The sequence below is a fragment of the Capricornis sumatraensis genome, chromosome 2, assembly GCF_032405125.1.
Source record: "Capricornis sumatraensis isolate serow.1 chromosome 2, serow.2, whole genome shotgun sequence".
Classification (NCBI taxonomy): Eukaryota; Metazoa; Chordata; class Mammalia; order Artiodactyla; family Bovidae; genus Capricornis; species Capricornis sumatraensis.
In genome coordinates this window covers 29,943,496-29,959,301 of record NC_091070.1, presented here as the reverse complement: position 1 = coordinate 29,959,301, position 15,806 = coordinate 29,943,496, and the positions used below count along the sequence as shown (strand labels likewise).

General features: G+C 37.4%; 1 protein-coding gene across 2 annotated transcripts in view; it reads left to right on the top strand.

Moving 5' to 3' along the window:
• MNAT1 (MNAT1 component of CDK activating kinase) overlaps nucleotides 1-15,806 on the top strand; it is a 215,615-nt gene that overhangs the window by 60,354 nt on the left and 139,455 nt on the right. For both annotated transcript variants that reach the window (XM_068965440.1, XM_068965439.1), the window contains exon 4: nucleotides 9,236-9,339. In XM_068965440.1, the coding sequence (XP_068821541.1) occupies nucleotides 9,236-9,339 (104 nt within the window). The remainder of the gene's footprint in view (nucleotides 1-9,235; nucleotides 9,340-15,806) is intronic.

The following is a 15,806-nucleotide window of genomic DNA, read 5'->3' as shown; positions in this document are numbered from 1 at the left end:
GCTTTTCTTAGGTCCATACCATTTCTGTCCTTTATTGAGCCCATCTTTGCATGACATGTTCCCTTGGTATTTCTAATTTTCTTGAGATCTCTAGTCTTTCCCATTCTGTTCTTTTCCTCTATTTCTTTGCATTTATCGCTGAGGAAGACTTTCTTATCTCTTCTTCGTATTCTTTGGAACTCTGCATTCAGATGCTTATGTCTTTCCTTTTCTCCTTTGCTTTTTGCTTCTCTTCTTTTCACAGCTATTTGTAAGGCCTCCCCCGACAGCCATTTTGCGTTTTTTCATTTTTTTTCCATGGGGATGGTCTTGATCCCTGTCTCTGTACAGTGTCATGAACCTCATTCCATAGTTCATCAGGCACTCTATCTATCAGATCTAGGCCCTTAAATCTACTTATCACTTCCACTGTATAATCATAAGGGATTTGATTTAGGTCATACCTGAATGATCTAGCAGTTTTCCCTACTTTCTTCAGTTTGAGTCTCAATTTGGTAATAAGGAGTTCATGATCTGAGCCACAGTCAGCTCCTGGTCTTGTTTTTGTTGACTGTATAGAGCTTTTCCATCTTTGGCTGCAAAGAATATGATCAGTCTGATTTCGGTGTTGACCATCTGGTGATGTCCATGTGTAGAGTCTTCTCTTGTGTTGTTGGAAGAGGGTGTTTGCTATGACCAGTGCATTTTCTTGGCAAAACTCTATTAATCTTTGCCCTGCTTCATTCCACATTCCAAGGCCAAATCTGCCTGTTACTCCAGGTGTTTCTTGACTTCCTACTTTTGCATTCCAGTCCCCTATAATGAAAAGAACATCTTTTTTGAGTGTTAGTTCCAATCTGTTATAGGTAGATAGAACCAGAGGAGTGACTAACAGACTGGACCTTGGTTAATGAGGGCTTTGTAAGCTAGATTGTAAGGGTTAAGATTTTATTCCGTGGCTAGTAGAGAGGCAGCAGAATATTGAGGTGAAAGTGAAAACTGAAAGTGAAAGTCATTAGGTCGTGTCCAACTCTTTGCAACCCCATGGAATATACAGTTCCTGGAATTCTCTAAGCCACAATACTGGAGTGGGAGGCCTTTCCCTTCTCCAGGGAATCTTCCCAACCCAGGAATCAAACCTAGGTCTTCCACATTGCAGGCAGATTCTTTACCAGCTGAGCCACAAGGGAAACCTGAATTTTGTGGTACTGATGTGGAATACTGACAGGAGATAACACGAGGCTGTGAAACCATTTTTAGGGGCAGTAGCAACAATTTGGGTAAGTGCTTAGAGTAGGTTTTGGTATTGACCATCTGGTGATGTCCATGTGTACATCAGTATCACAATAGAGGACTCTACATGTTGATATCACCAGATGGTCAATAATGAAGTCAGATTGATTATATTCTTTGTAGCCAAAGATGGAGAAGCTCTATACAGTCAGCAAAAATGAGACTGGGAGCTGACTGTGGCTCAGATCATGAACTCTTTATTGACAAATTCAACCTTAAATTGAAGAAAAGTGGGGAAAACCACTAGACCATTCAGGTATAACCTACATCAAATCCCTTACGATTAGACAGTGGAAATGACAAGTAGATTTAAGGGACTAGATCTGATAGAGTGCCTGATGAACTGTGGACAGAGGTTCCTGACATTGTACAGGAAACAGTGATGAAGACCATCCCCAAGAAAAAGAAATGCAAAAAAGGAAAACGCTTGTTTGAAGAAGCCTTAGAAATAGCTGTGAAAAGAAGGGAAGTGAAAGGCAGAGAAGAAAAGGAAAGATATACCCATTTAAATGCAGATTTCCAAAGAATAGCAAGGAGAGATAAGAAAACCTTCCTCAGTGATCAATGCAAAGAAATAGAGGAAAACAATAGAATGGGAAAGACTAGAGATCTCTTCAAGAAAATTAGAGATACCACGGCAACATTTTATGCAAAGATGGGCTTGATAAAGGACAGAAATAATACGGACCTAACAGAAGCAGAAGATGTTAAGAAGAGGTGGCGAAATACACAAAAGAACGATACAAAAAAGATCTTCACGACCCAGATAATCACGATGGTGTGATCCCTCACCCAGAGCCAGACATCCTGGAATGTGACGTCAAATGGACCTTAGGAAGCATCACTACGAACAAAGCTAGTGGAGGTGATGGAATTCCGGTTGAGCTGTTTCAGATCCTCAAGGATGATGCTGTGAAAGTGCTGCACTCAATATGCCAGCAGATTTGGATAACTCAGCAGTGGCCACGGGACTGGAAAAGGTCAGTTTTCATTCCAATCCCAAAGAATGGCAAGGCCAAAGAATGCTCAAACTACCGCACAATTGCACTCATCTCACATGCTAGTAAAATAATGCTCAGAATTCTGCAAGTCAGGCTTCAACAATACATGAACCGTGAACTTCCTGATGTTCAAGCTGGTTTTTGAAAAGGCAGAGGAACCAGAGATCAAATTGCCAACATCTGCTGGATCATGGAAAAAGAAAGAGAGTTCCAGAAAAACATCTAATTTTGCTTTATTGACAATACAAAGCCTTTAACTGTGTGGATCATAACAAACTGTGGGAAATTCTGAAAGAGATGGGAATACTAGACCACCTGACCTTCCTCTTGAGAAATCTGTATGCAGGTCAATAAGCTACAGTTAGAACTGGACATGGAATAACAGACTAGTTCCAAATAGGAAAAGGAGTACGTTAAGTCTATAAAGTGTCACGCTGCTTGTTTAACTTATATGTAGAGTACATCATGCGAAATGCTGGGGTGCATGAAGCAGAGGCTGGAATCAAGATTACCAGAAGAAATATCAACAACCTCAGATATGCAGCTGACAGCACCCTATGGCAGAAAGCCTAGAAGAACTAAAGATCCTCTTGATGAAAATGAAAGAGCAGAGTGAAAATGTTGGCTTAAAGCTCAACATTCAGAAAACGAAGATCATGGCATCCGGTCCCATCTCCTCATGGGAAATAGATGGGGGAACAGTGGAAACAGTGACAGACTATTTTCTTGGCCTCCAAAATCACTGAAAATGGTGACTACAGCCATAAGATTAAAAAGACACTTGCTCCTTGGCAGTAAACGCATGACGAACCTAGACAGCATATTAAAAAGCATTACTTTCCTAACAAAGGTGCGTCTGGTCAAAGCTATGGTTTTTGCAGTAGTCACCAAAGGATGTCAGAGTTGAACTAGAATGAAAGCTGAGTGCTGAAGAATTGATGGCTTTGAACTGTGGTGTTGGAGAAGACTCTTGCACTTCTTGGACTTCAGGGTCCCTTGGACTGCAAGGAGTTTCAACAAGTCCATTGTAAAGGAGATCATTCCAGAGTTTTCAAAGGAAGATCTGATGCTGAAGCTGAATCTCCAGTACTTTGGCCACCTGATGCGAAGAACACACTCATTGGAAAAGACCCTGATGCTGGGAAGGATTGAAGGTGGGAGGGGAAGGGGACAACAGAGGATGAGGTGATTGGATGGCTTCACTGACACAGTGGACATGAGTTTGAGTAAACTCTGGGAGTTGGGGATGGACAGGGAGGCCTGGCGTGCTGCAGTTCATGGGGTCGCATAGAGTTGGACATGACTGAGCGACTGAACTGAACTGAACTTACCTTACTGCCTGAGCCACCAGGGAAGAACAAACTAGAATTGGTAGTAACTGAGAGAGATAGTTAAAAGGGATGTTTTAGGGCTAGAGTATTTGAGTGAATAATTTCATGTAAGAAGTGAGTTAAGAAAGTATAGGCTAGGATGAATTGCAGTTATTCTTACCTTGAGCAGTTGTATGATATTAATCTAGAAAATAAAAGTGGGAGAAGTAGCATTATTTTTTGCTGTTTTGTTGGGTGGAGAGTATGGAAATGAGGGAAAGACCAGTTTCTGCCCCTTTAAGTTTTGTTAGGGTGTGACTCCCACCACTTACTTAAGTGTCATTGTTCTGATTGTTATGGTATAAATAAAAGTTTTTTTTTTTTTAGACTTCCTTTTAAAATCTTGTTTCAGTAGCTGTTCATTTTGTGTCTTATTCATTGTTTTAAAGATGATTAGTTAGATGTTTGTGATATCTGTATTGAGTATCTCTGTGTTAATCAAAAGCATAGTTTTCACAACTCTTGGGATAGGCATTTTAATCTATTTTGCATATGGAGAGGAGCCACAGAGAGTTGAACTGTTGTTCTGGAGATCACATTGCTAATATATAATGTAGCCAGACTTTGAACATAGGTTTTCCTAACTCATAGAGCCCATCAAAGTACTTGGTGGTCTCAGAGACTAGTTAATAGCCTGAGTCTAGAATATGGAGTGCTGATTAGTAGAAGAGTTGGAGGAGACAAAAATCTATATATTGGAGCTATAATTTTGAGATCTTAAAGAAGTTTGGTAGGAAGGAAGATAGGAAGGTGCTATTGAGGTTAGAGTGAAAAGAATAAAGTTGGTAGGATGACTAAGGCGTCAGTGTTTGAGGATTTATAAATTAGGGATCAGTCACTGTTATAGAAATTCATTATGAACCCTTTGAATATGATGAATATAAAAACTTTAGAACACTATAATTTTGAGTAGTGGCATAAAAAATTACAATAGAAGGGGGCACATATGAAGATGGACTTTCTTATAGCTTTGACAATGGGCCCTTTTCTGTGGTTATGACAATCTAAACATAAAAATTCTTGTTCCTTTTGGCCTCAGGGATTATCTCAAAGGTTTGTCCTTAGTTTCATAATAAACATATTATTCTTTTGGTTTAGGGTATTTTTGTTTTAAAAGGGTGAGAATGTCCTAAGGGCTTTAATTATGAATTCTGGATGTCAAAAGGACTGCAGAAATGCACTTAAATAACATTAAATCTTTCAGAAAATACAGTAGGTTTTTTGTTGGCTTTTAATACTTGACTGAAGACAGGTCAACATCTGAGCTAAGCCAGTAACCAGGATAGATAAAAGACCAAATAATTGTTATAGAATATTCTTTTCTTTCCTCTAAGCTCTTATACCAATCTGCTTCATTGTATCATGAATGAGACTCGCCTCATCTGATGTTTTCAAACTTGTAATCCACTTTTAGTGTTTTTCTCTCTCTTTTTGTTTTTTAAAGGAAGAGATTTGTATTACTTATGATTATGGTTTGCATCTATTATATTGTTATTACCTTTGCTTTCTAAATTAAAAAAATGAAACAAATTGGTTATTTGCATTTCATTAAAATTCATAAAATTTTTAATAAGCATAAAATAGAAGTTATCTATAACAGATCAGTTTCACTTAGAATTTAACTTTACTGTTTCTAATTTCTATTTAATGAGATGTTTTATTCAGCACATTGTCTAGCTTGGTGATAAGTTGTAATTTTTTAAAATTGCTCTAAACATTCTAATGAAGTTCAACATAGGATATCAACTTGGTTAACTTTGTCAGTAGATTCATGCCATAAGAAACAAAGATTTTTTTTCCCTGTAGTTTCTCATTTGCTTACTTTGCCTTTCTAAATAATTCAATTTTGTAATTATAAAGGTCATTTAAATTCAATCTGTGTTTATAAAGATAATTATAAATATTAGCATTGATTTCTTTGTTATTTTAGTGTTTTGGAAATATGATTGATATGCAATATTATATTAGTTTCAGGTGTACAGCTTAGTGATTCCATATTTTTATGTATTATGAAGTGATCATTGCAATAAGACCAGTTACCATCCATAACTATAGAAAGTAATTACAGTATTATTGACTATACCCACTCCAGTACTGTTGCCTGGAAAACCCCATGGATGGAGGAGCATGGTAGGCTACAGTCCATGGGGTCACAAAGAGTCACACATGACTGAGCGACTTCACTTCACTGACTATGTTCCCTATGTACATTACATCCCTGTGATGTATAACTTATTTTAAACTGAATTTTGTACTTCTTTATCCATTTTACCTGTTTTGTCTATCCCTCCCATACCCGTATTGGTTTATTTTTTTTCCTCTTGTAATAATTCAGCAAGCATTTCTTGAGCTCTTACCAGATGTTTCTTTTTTTAATAGACTATTTTTTAGAGCAGTTTTAGATTCACAGAAAAATTAAATGAAATGTGTAGAGAGTTCCCTTATACCCCTTGTACCTCACATACACACAGACTCCCCCACTATCTGCATACATACCTGAATGACAAATTTGTTATAATCAATGAACCTACATTAACATATTGTCATCTTCCAAGGTCCATAGTTTACATTAGGGTTTACTCTTGACATTATACGTTTTTTGGGTTTGGATATATATAATGGCATGTATCCTCCATTATAGTATTGTAGTTTTAGTACCCTGAAACTCCTCTGTATTCTGCTTATTTGTCCCTTCCCCTCAGTCCTTGGCAACCACTGATCTCTTTACTGTCTCCGTAGTTTGCTTTTTTTAGATTGTCAGTTGAAATCATACAGTGTGTAGCACCTTAGTAATACACGTTTAAGTTTCCTCTATGTCTTTTCATGGTTTGATGTGCTGTGCTCAGTTGTGTCTGACTCTTTGTGACCCCATGGACTGTAGCCTGTCAGGTTCCTCTGTCCATGGGATTTTCCAGGCAAAAATACTGGAGTGGATTGCTATTCCTCCTCCGGGGGATCTTCCTGACCCAGAGATTGAACCTGCATTTCTGGCATCTCCTGCATTGGCAGGCAGATTCTTTACCACTGCACCACCTGGGCTAACCCTTTGATAGCTTATTATTATTTGGTGCTTAATAATATCTCATTGTCTGGATATACTCTAGTTTATTTATCTTCTCAGACTACTGAAGGACATCTTGGTTGTTTCAGCAATGATGAATAAAGCTGCTGTAAACATTCATATGCAGGATTTTGTGTGGACATGGTTTTTAACTCCTTTGGATAAATCTCAAAAAGTGCGGTTGCAGGATTGTATGATAAGAGTATGTTTCATTTTGTAAGAAACTCTCAAATTGCTTTCCAAAGTGCCATGCCATTTTGCATTCCCACTGCAGTGTATGCGTGTTCCTGTTGCTCCACATCCTTGCCAGCATTTGATGTCATCATGTAGGAGCATGGATTAAAGCAGATTATTTAGGGTAGATCAAACCTGCTTATAGGTCAAACTAGAGGAAGCAGTTGTAAGTAATTGGAGAAGGAATTGAAGGGCTAATAATACAAGCATAAAGATTAGAGAAATCCAAGGGAGATCTGGACTGAATTATGAAATAGGAGAGACAGTGATGAGGACCCTTCTTTAGATGAGCTTATATTAACACTGAAAGGGGTATGGCAGTCGGCGGTACTTTAAAATATGAGTTTATATTCATATAAATTAAAAACATTTTTTGTTCAAAGAGTTTAAATTTACATATGTAAACTTAGAAGGGAGTTCAGTTCAGTTGCTCATTCGTGTCCAATTCTTTGTGACCCCATGAATTGCAGCACGCCAGGCCTCCGTGTCCATCACCAACTCCCGGAGTTCACTCAAACTCACATCCATTGAGTCAGTGATGCCATCCAGCCATCTCATCCTCTGTTGTCCCCTTCTCCTCCTGCCCCCAATCCCTTCCAGCATCAGAGTCTTTTCCAGTGAGTCAACCCTTCGCATGAGGTGGCCAAAGTACTGGAGTTTCAGCTTTAGCATCATTCCTTCCAAAGAAATCCCAGGGCTGATCTCCTGGGTGGAATGGACTGGTTGGATCTCCTTGCAGTCCAAGGGACTCTCAAGAGTCTTCTCCAACACCACAGTTCAAAAGCATCAATTCTTCAGCACTCAGCCTTCTTCACACTCCAACTCTCACATCCATATATGACCACTGGAAAAACCATAGCCTTGACTAGATGGACCTTAGTCGGCAAAGTAATGTCTCTGCTTTTGAATATGCTATCTAGGTTGGTCATAACTTTCCTTCCAAGGAGTAAGCGTCTTTTAATTTCATGGCTGCAGTCACCATCTGCAGTGATTTTGAAGCCCCTCAAAATAAAGTCTGACACTGTTTCCACTGTTTCCCCATCTATTTGCCATGAAGTGATGGGACCGGATGCCATGATCTTCGTTTTCTGAATGTTGAGCTTTAAGCCAACTTTTTCGCTTTCCTCTTTCACTTTCATCAAGAGGCTTTTTAGTTCCTCTTCACTTTCTGCCATGTGGTGTCATCTGCATATTTGAAGTTATTGATATTTCTCCCGGCAATCTTGATTCCAGCTTGTGCTTCTTCCAGCCCAGCGTTTCTCATGATGTACTCTGCATATAAGTTAAATAATCAGAGTGACAATATACAGCCTTGACGTACTCCTTTTCCCATTTGGAACCAGTCTGTTGTTCCATGTCCAGTTCTAACTGTTGCTTCCTGACCTGCAAAAGGTTTCTCAAGAGGCAGGTCAGGTGGTCTGGTATTCCCATCTCTTTCAGAATTTTCCACAGTTTATTGTGATCCACAGAGTCAAAGGCTTTGGCATAGTCAATAAAGCAGAAATAGATGTTTTTCTGGAACTCTCTTGCTTTTTCGATGATCCAGAAGGGAGTTTATAATTAAAAGTATTTATAATTAAAATCACTTTGAATTAGAATTATAAAAAGATAGTTCTAACTTACTGAAAGTTTATCTCCTTTCTGAACATGTTTCAGTGGCTTCTCTTACTCAACTATTTCAGTCTTCAGTTTTGGAGCCAGATTATCCTTTACCTTCCCTGTTAGGTTTCGACTCATATATTTCATACTTTTCCAGATCTAGACTATATGGGAAATGATTCATTCTTAATGTCCAGCTATGTTGAAGATTAGAATAAAACCTGTTTTTGTTAGATAATATTTTTTATTACTTTGAATAATTTTTCTGTTTCTGGAGCTTAGATTCTTTTCAGTTTTGATTCTGACTAGTGTAGTAGATTTCAGACTTACTTTTTTTTAAATAAAAAATTTAAGCAATCTTTTTTATACTTTTAAAGTTAAAATGGGCAATATAAAATTCAAATCCAATGTTACTATGGCAAGCACACATATTAGATTTTTTGAGGATATTCAGATCTATAGATAGTCTGTGTGATAGTCTGACAGTCTTTCCTTATATTTGGTTCAGAAAATCATAGTTGCTGAACTATAACTAGTTTCTATAAAGTAGGTGGTCAGTACAAAGACACAAATGGAGCCATAAGAAATGACAACCTGATGTATTAAGAAATCATTGTGAATGAATATTTGGTTTTTATTATCTTTGCAAGATGTATGTTGAAACTGTATTTCATGTCACTGTTTCTTTTCTCATGCAGTTTTCAACTTGACCAATAATGTGGATTTGGACAATACCAAAAAGAAAATGGAGATATACCAAAAGGAAAACAAAGATGTCATTCAGAAAAATAAGTTAAAGCTGGTTGGTGCCAAGTATTTTCTTCTTCTTTTGTATTACAAACAAGTGCTTCCACATGATACTTTAAAAAGGTTTTTCTAAACCTAGTCATATTTACAAAGAATTTAGCTGAAATTAAGGCCAGAAATACTAGTATATTTATATATGCATATAGGTATGAGGCACACATTACTATAGCAAAAACAGTTTTGATGGCATTATTAAAATATATTCTATAAAGGAAAAATAATTGTATGCACGCAGATATTTAATTATCTAACTTACACAGTTTAGCTATCATTTCTTCAGTATAGCTTGGGTTTCTAGTTTTGGGGAAAGCAAAGGTAATTGTTTTTAAGGTGCTGTACCAGGAATTTGTAATCATTGGTAAAAATGATATAGATATGTTTGGATTACATAGCTTGAATATTTGGATTACATAGCTTGTATTTTTGTCTTGTACTTAGATTTACTTGTTATAGTCTTCAAGTGTTTCATTAAGGCACTTCTTTCCTACAATAAAACTCTTGAGGAATTGACATTCTATTCTGTTCATATCCAGCCTGGCTTCCTTAGAAAGGTGTCTCATTTCCGAGAGCATCAGTATGCCATAAAAATTACTCACTTTACCCAGTAGCCTCCTTTGGGTACATCAGAAGATACAGGCACAATAGGTATGCCTGGGTAACTTGTTGCATTAACTCTGTTTAACTTAATAAGGTTGTTCTTTCAAGTGAGTGCTTTTTTCATTTATATTTTTAAGCTAGCAAATAATATTGAGAGTTTAAATGAACGAATGATCTAATTTTAGACTGGTTATTATTATTTTAAAGTAGGAATTTCTAATTAACAAAAACTTTATAATAAGTTATTGAGTACAGTTGACCCTTGAACAACAGGTCCACTTAACACCTGGATTATTTTCAGTAGAGAATACTACTATACCACATGTTGAGAGATTGAATCCTTGGTTGCAAAACCTCAGACACAGAGGGAACCACTGATAAGGAGTGCAGACTAAACTATACATGAATTTTCAACTGTGCCAAGGACCGGCATCCGTAATACCTCATGTTGTATAATGATTAACTTGTACTTTGTTTAATGCATGTTACAGTGACTACATTTATTCTTCATGTTAGCGTTTAGCACCTGAATCTGTTATAACTAAGTGTTTTGGTCAGTAATTCATTATCATTTATTAATTGATCATTCTATGATGAGCATTTTATTAGTGATACGTAGCTATTTGGTGTTGGCATAAATACAGACACAGGACCATTTTTTAAGATGGTGCAAGTTCTTGTATATCAGTAACTACAGTGTCTTTGGGTAGAGCCCAGTTCTGAAGTGGCCCAAGGAATGTGGACTATATGAATGATGTATTCACTATCCTGAGGTAGCAACTTGCCTTTAATAGCTCTGTGAATGTTGAAGTCTCACTGTTCCAAAAACATCAGAATTATATCAAAAAAGGGGAAAAACTCAATCTCTTGTATAATTAGGCACATAAGATGACTCATTTCTGACAGAGAAACTGTTACTGAGTTTACTGTGGAAGCTGAAGCTGCAACACTTGGGCCAACTGCTGTAAAGAGCCAACTCATTGGAAAAGATTGAGGGCAGAAGGAGAAGGGGGTGACAAAGGATGAAGTGGTTGCATGTCATCATCTACTCAATGGACATGAGTTTGAGCAAACTCTGGGAGATCGTGAAGGACAGGGAAGCCTGGCATGCTGCAGACCATGGAGTTGCAAAGAGTCAGACATGACTTAGCAACTGAACAACAGCAGCAGCAGCAGCTACAACAACAACAACAACAACATACATTTCAAAATGATCACCGTTATAAGTCAAGTTACCATTATGATTGTATGGTTACCGTCATGATACAAAGATACTGTATTCTTGTTGACTGTATTCCCCCACACTGTGCATTTCGTACCTGTGACTTATTTATTTTGTAAATGGAAGTTCATACTTAATCTTTCTCACCTATTTCTTTCATTCCCCATCCCCCTTCACCCCAGAAACCTCCTGTTTGTTCTCTGTATCTGTGACTGTTTTGTTATTTTTGGTTACTTGTTTTGACTTTTCAATTCCAAATGTAAGTGAAATTGTACAGTATTTGTCTTTCTTTGACTTTTAAAATTTTAGCATAGTACCATCTAAGTCAATCCAAATGGCAAGATTTCCTTCTTTTTTTTAATGGCTGAGTAATATTTGATTTTATATATTACATCTTTTTTTATCCATTCTTCTGTTGATGGGTACTTAAGGTGCTTCTGTTATCTTGGCTTATTTAAATAATGCAGAAATGAATGTTGAGGAGCATATATCTTTTCAAATTAGTGTTTTGCTTTCCTTTGGATAAAAACCCAGAATTGCTTGATTGTGTTGTAGTTCTATTTCTAATTTTTTGAGGAACCTTTTTATTTTCCATAGTACCTGCACTAGTTTACATTCCTAGGGTCCCCTTTTCTCCACATCCTTTCCAACATTTGTTATTTGTTTTCTTTTTGATGCTGACCATTCTGACAGATGTGAGATGATATCTCATTGTGGTATTCATTTGCATTTCCCTGATGGTTAGTGATGTTAAGCATTTTTTCCTATGCCTTCAGGCCATCTGTATGTCCTCTGGAAAAATGTCTGTTCAGGTTCTTTGCCCATTTTTTAATCAGGTTATTTGTGTTTTTGATGTTGAGTTCTATGAATTCTTTGTATATTTTGGACATTAACCTCTTACCAGATTTATTCTTTGCTACCCATGCTACCTGTTTGACGTGGGTAGATGTCAAAGAGCATACTACCCATGTTGTCTTGTAAGAGTTTTATGGTTTCACATCTTACACTTAAGTCTTAAATAATCCCTTTTGAGTTTATTTTTGTTGATGGTATGAGAAAGTAGTCCTGTTTAATTCTTTCACGTGTAGCTGTCTAGTTTTTCCAAAACCATTTATTGAAAAGGCTGTCTTTTTTCTTGTTGTATATTCTTGCTTCCTTTGTCATGGATTAATTGCCCATACAAGTGGGTTTACTTCTAGGCTCTCTATTCTATTCCACATTGATCTATGTGTCTGTTTTTGTACTAGTACTTTGTTTTCTTAAAGACTGTCTTTGTATTGTAGTTTAAAATCAGGTAGTATGATACTTTGAACTTTGCTGTTCTTTTTCAAGATTGTTTTGACTATTTGAGGTCTTTTATGTTGCCATACACACTAAAAATTATTTGTTCTAGTTCTGTGAAAAATGTGGTTGATATTTTGATAGAGATTAGACTGAATTTGTAGATTGTGTTGGGGTAGTATGGCCATATAAAACTATTAATTGTTCATGAGCACAGTAGATCTTTCCATTTGTTTGTGTTGCCTTCAGTTTCTTTTGTCAGTGTATTACAGTTTTCTCTTTATAGGTCTTTTACTTCCTTAGATTACTTCCTAGGTATTTTATTCCTTTTGATGCAGGTGTAAATGAGATTCTTTTCTCTTTCTGATAGTTTGTTGTTAGTGTATAGAAATGCAGCAGATTTTTATAGATTAATTTTGTATACTGCAAGTTCACTGAATTCTTTGGTGAGTTCTAAGGTTTTTTGGTGGCATGTTTAGAATTTTGTATATATAGTATCATGCCATCTTCAGACATCGACAGTTTTTGTTCTTCCTTTCCAGTTGGAATTCTTTTTCTTTTTTTGTTTGATTGCTGTGGTTAGGACTTCCAATACAATACTTCCAATACTTTATTTTTTAATAAAAGTGGCAAAAGTGAACATCCTTGTCTTGTTCCTGATCTTAGAGGAAATACTTTCAGCTTTTCACTGTTGAGTATAAATTAGTTATGGGCTTGTCATATTTGGCCTTTATTGTTTTATGTTCATTCTGTGCCTACTTTGTTTAGAGTTTTATCATAAACGGATGTTGAATTTTATCAAAATCCCTTTTTACATCTACTGAGATGATCATATGCTTTTTATTTTTCAAGTTATGAATGTGGTATGTCACATTGATTGATTTGTGGGTATTGAACCATCCTTGCATTCTTGGGTATAAATCCCACATGATTATGGTATATGATCCCTTTAATGTATTGTTGAATTTGGTCATGGTGGAGAGGTCTGACACAATGTGGTCCACTGGAAAAGGGAATGGCAAACCACTTCAGTTCTTGCCTTGAGAACCCTATGAACAGTATGAAAAGGCAAAATGATAGGATACTGAAAGAGGAACTGCCCAGGTCAGTAGGTGCCCAATATACTACTGGAGATCAGTGGAGAAATAACTCCACAAAGAATGAAGGAATGAAGCCAGAGCAAAAACAATACCCAGCTGTGGATGTCACTGGTGATAGAAGCAAGATCCAATGATGTAAAGAGCAATATTGCATAGGAACCTGGAATGTTAGGCCCATGAATCAAGGCAAGTTGGAAATGGTCAAACAGGAGATGGTAAGGGTGAACACCAACATTCTAGGAATCAGCGAACTAAAATGGACTGGAATGGGTGAATTTAACTCAGATGACCATTATACCTACTACTGCGGGCAGGAATCCCTCAGAAGAAATGGAGTAGCCATCATGGTTAACAAAAGAGTCCAAAATGCAGTACTTGGATGCAATCTCAAAAACGACAGAATGATCTCTGTTCGTTTCCAAGGCAAACCATTCAGTATCACAGTAATCCAAGTCTATGCCCCAACCAGTAACGCTGAAGACGCTGAAGTTGAACGGTTCTATGAAGACCTACAAGACCTTTTAGAACTAACACCCAAAAAAGATGTCCTTTTCATTATAGAGGACTGGAATGCAAAAGTAGGAAGTCAAGAAACACCTGGAGTAACAGGCAAATTAGGTCTTGGAATACCGAATGAAGCAGGGCAAAGGCTAATAGAGTTTTGCCAAGAGAACGTACTGATCATAGCAAACACCCTCTTCCAACAACACAAGAGAAGACTCTACACATGGACATCACTAGATGGTCAACACCAAAACCAGATTGATTATATTCTTTGCAGCCAAAGATGGAGAAGCTCTATACAGCTGACTGTGGCTCAGATCATGAGCTCCTTATTGCCAAATTCAGACTAAAATTGAAGAAAGTAGGGAAATCCACTAGACCATTCAGGTATGACCTAAATCAAATCCCTTATGATTATACAGTGGAAGTGAGAAATAGATTTAAGGGCCTAGATCTGATAGATAGAGTGCCTGATGAACTATGGACTGAGGTTCATGACATTATGCAGGAGACAGGGATCAAGACCATCGCCATGGAAAAGAAATGCAAAGACGCAAAATGGCTGTCGGGGGAGGCCTTACAAATATCTGTGAAAAGAAAAGAAGCGAAAAGCAAAGGAGAAAAGGAAAGATATAAGCATCTGAATGCAGAGTTCCAAAGAATACGAAGAAGAGATAAGAAAGCCTTTGTCAGCGATCAATGCAAAGAAATAGAGGAAAAGAACAGAATGGGAAAGACTAGAGATCTCTTCAAGAAAATTAGAGATACCAAGGGAACATTTCATGCAAAGATGGGCTCGATAAAAGGACAGAAATGGTATGGACCTAACAGAAGCAGAAGATATTAAGAAGAGATGGCAAGAATACACAGAAGAACTGTACAGAAAAGATCTTCAAGACCAGGATAATCATGATGGTGTGATCACTCATCTAGAGCCAGACATCCTGGAATGTGAAGTCAAGTGGGCCTTAGGAAGCATCACTACGAACAAAGCTAGTGGAGGTGATGGAATTCCAGTGGAGCTATTTCAAATCCTGAAAGATGATGCTGTGAAAGTGCTGCACTCAATATGCCAGCAAGTTTGGAAAACTCAGCAGTGGCCACAGGACTGGTAAAGGTCAGTTTTTATTCCATTCCCAGAGAAAGGCAATGCCAAAGAATGCTCAAACTACCGCACCATTGCACTCATCTCTCATGCTGGTAAAGTAATGCTGTAAATTCTCCAAGCCAGGCTTCAGCAATACATGAACCGTGAACTTCCAGATGTTCAAGCTGGTTTTAGAAAAGGCAGAGGAACCAGAGATCAAATTGCCAACATCTGCTGGATCATGGAAAAAGCAAGAGAGTTCCAAAAAAAATGTCTATTTCTGCTTTATTGACTATGCCAAAGCCTTTGACTGTGTGGATCACAATAAACTGTGGAAAATTCTGAAAGAGATGGGAATACCAGACCACTTGACCTGCCTCTTGGGCAACCTGTGTGCAGGTCAGGAAACAACGGTTAGAACTGGACATAAAACAACAGACTGGTTTCAGATAGGAAAAGGAGTACGTCAAGGCTGTATATTGTCACCCTGCTTATGAGAAATGCTGGGCTGGAAGAAGCACAAGCTGGAATCAAGATTGCCGGGAGAAATATCAATAACAGATATGCAGATGACACCACTCTAATGGCAGAAAGTGAAGAGGAGCTAAAAAGCCTCTTGATGAAAGTGAAAGAGGAGAGTGAAAAAGTTGGCTTAAAGCTCAACATTCAGA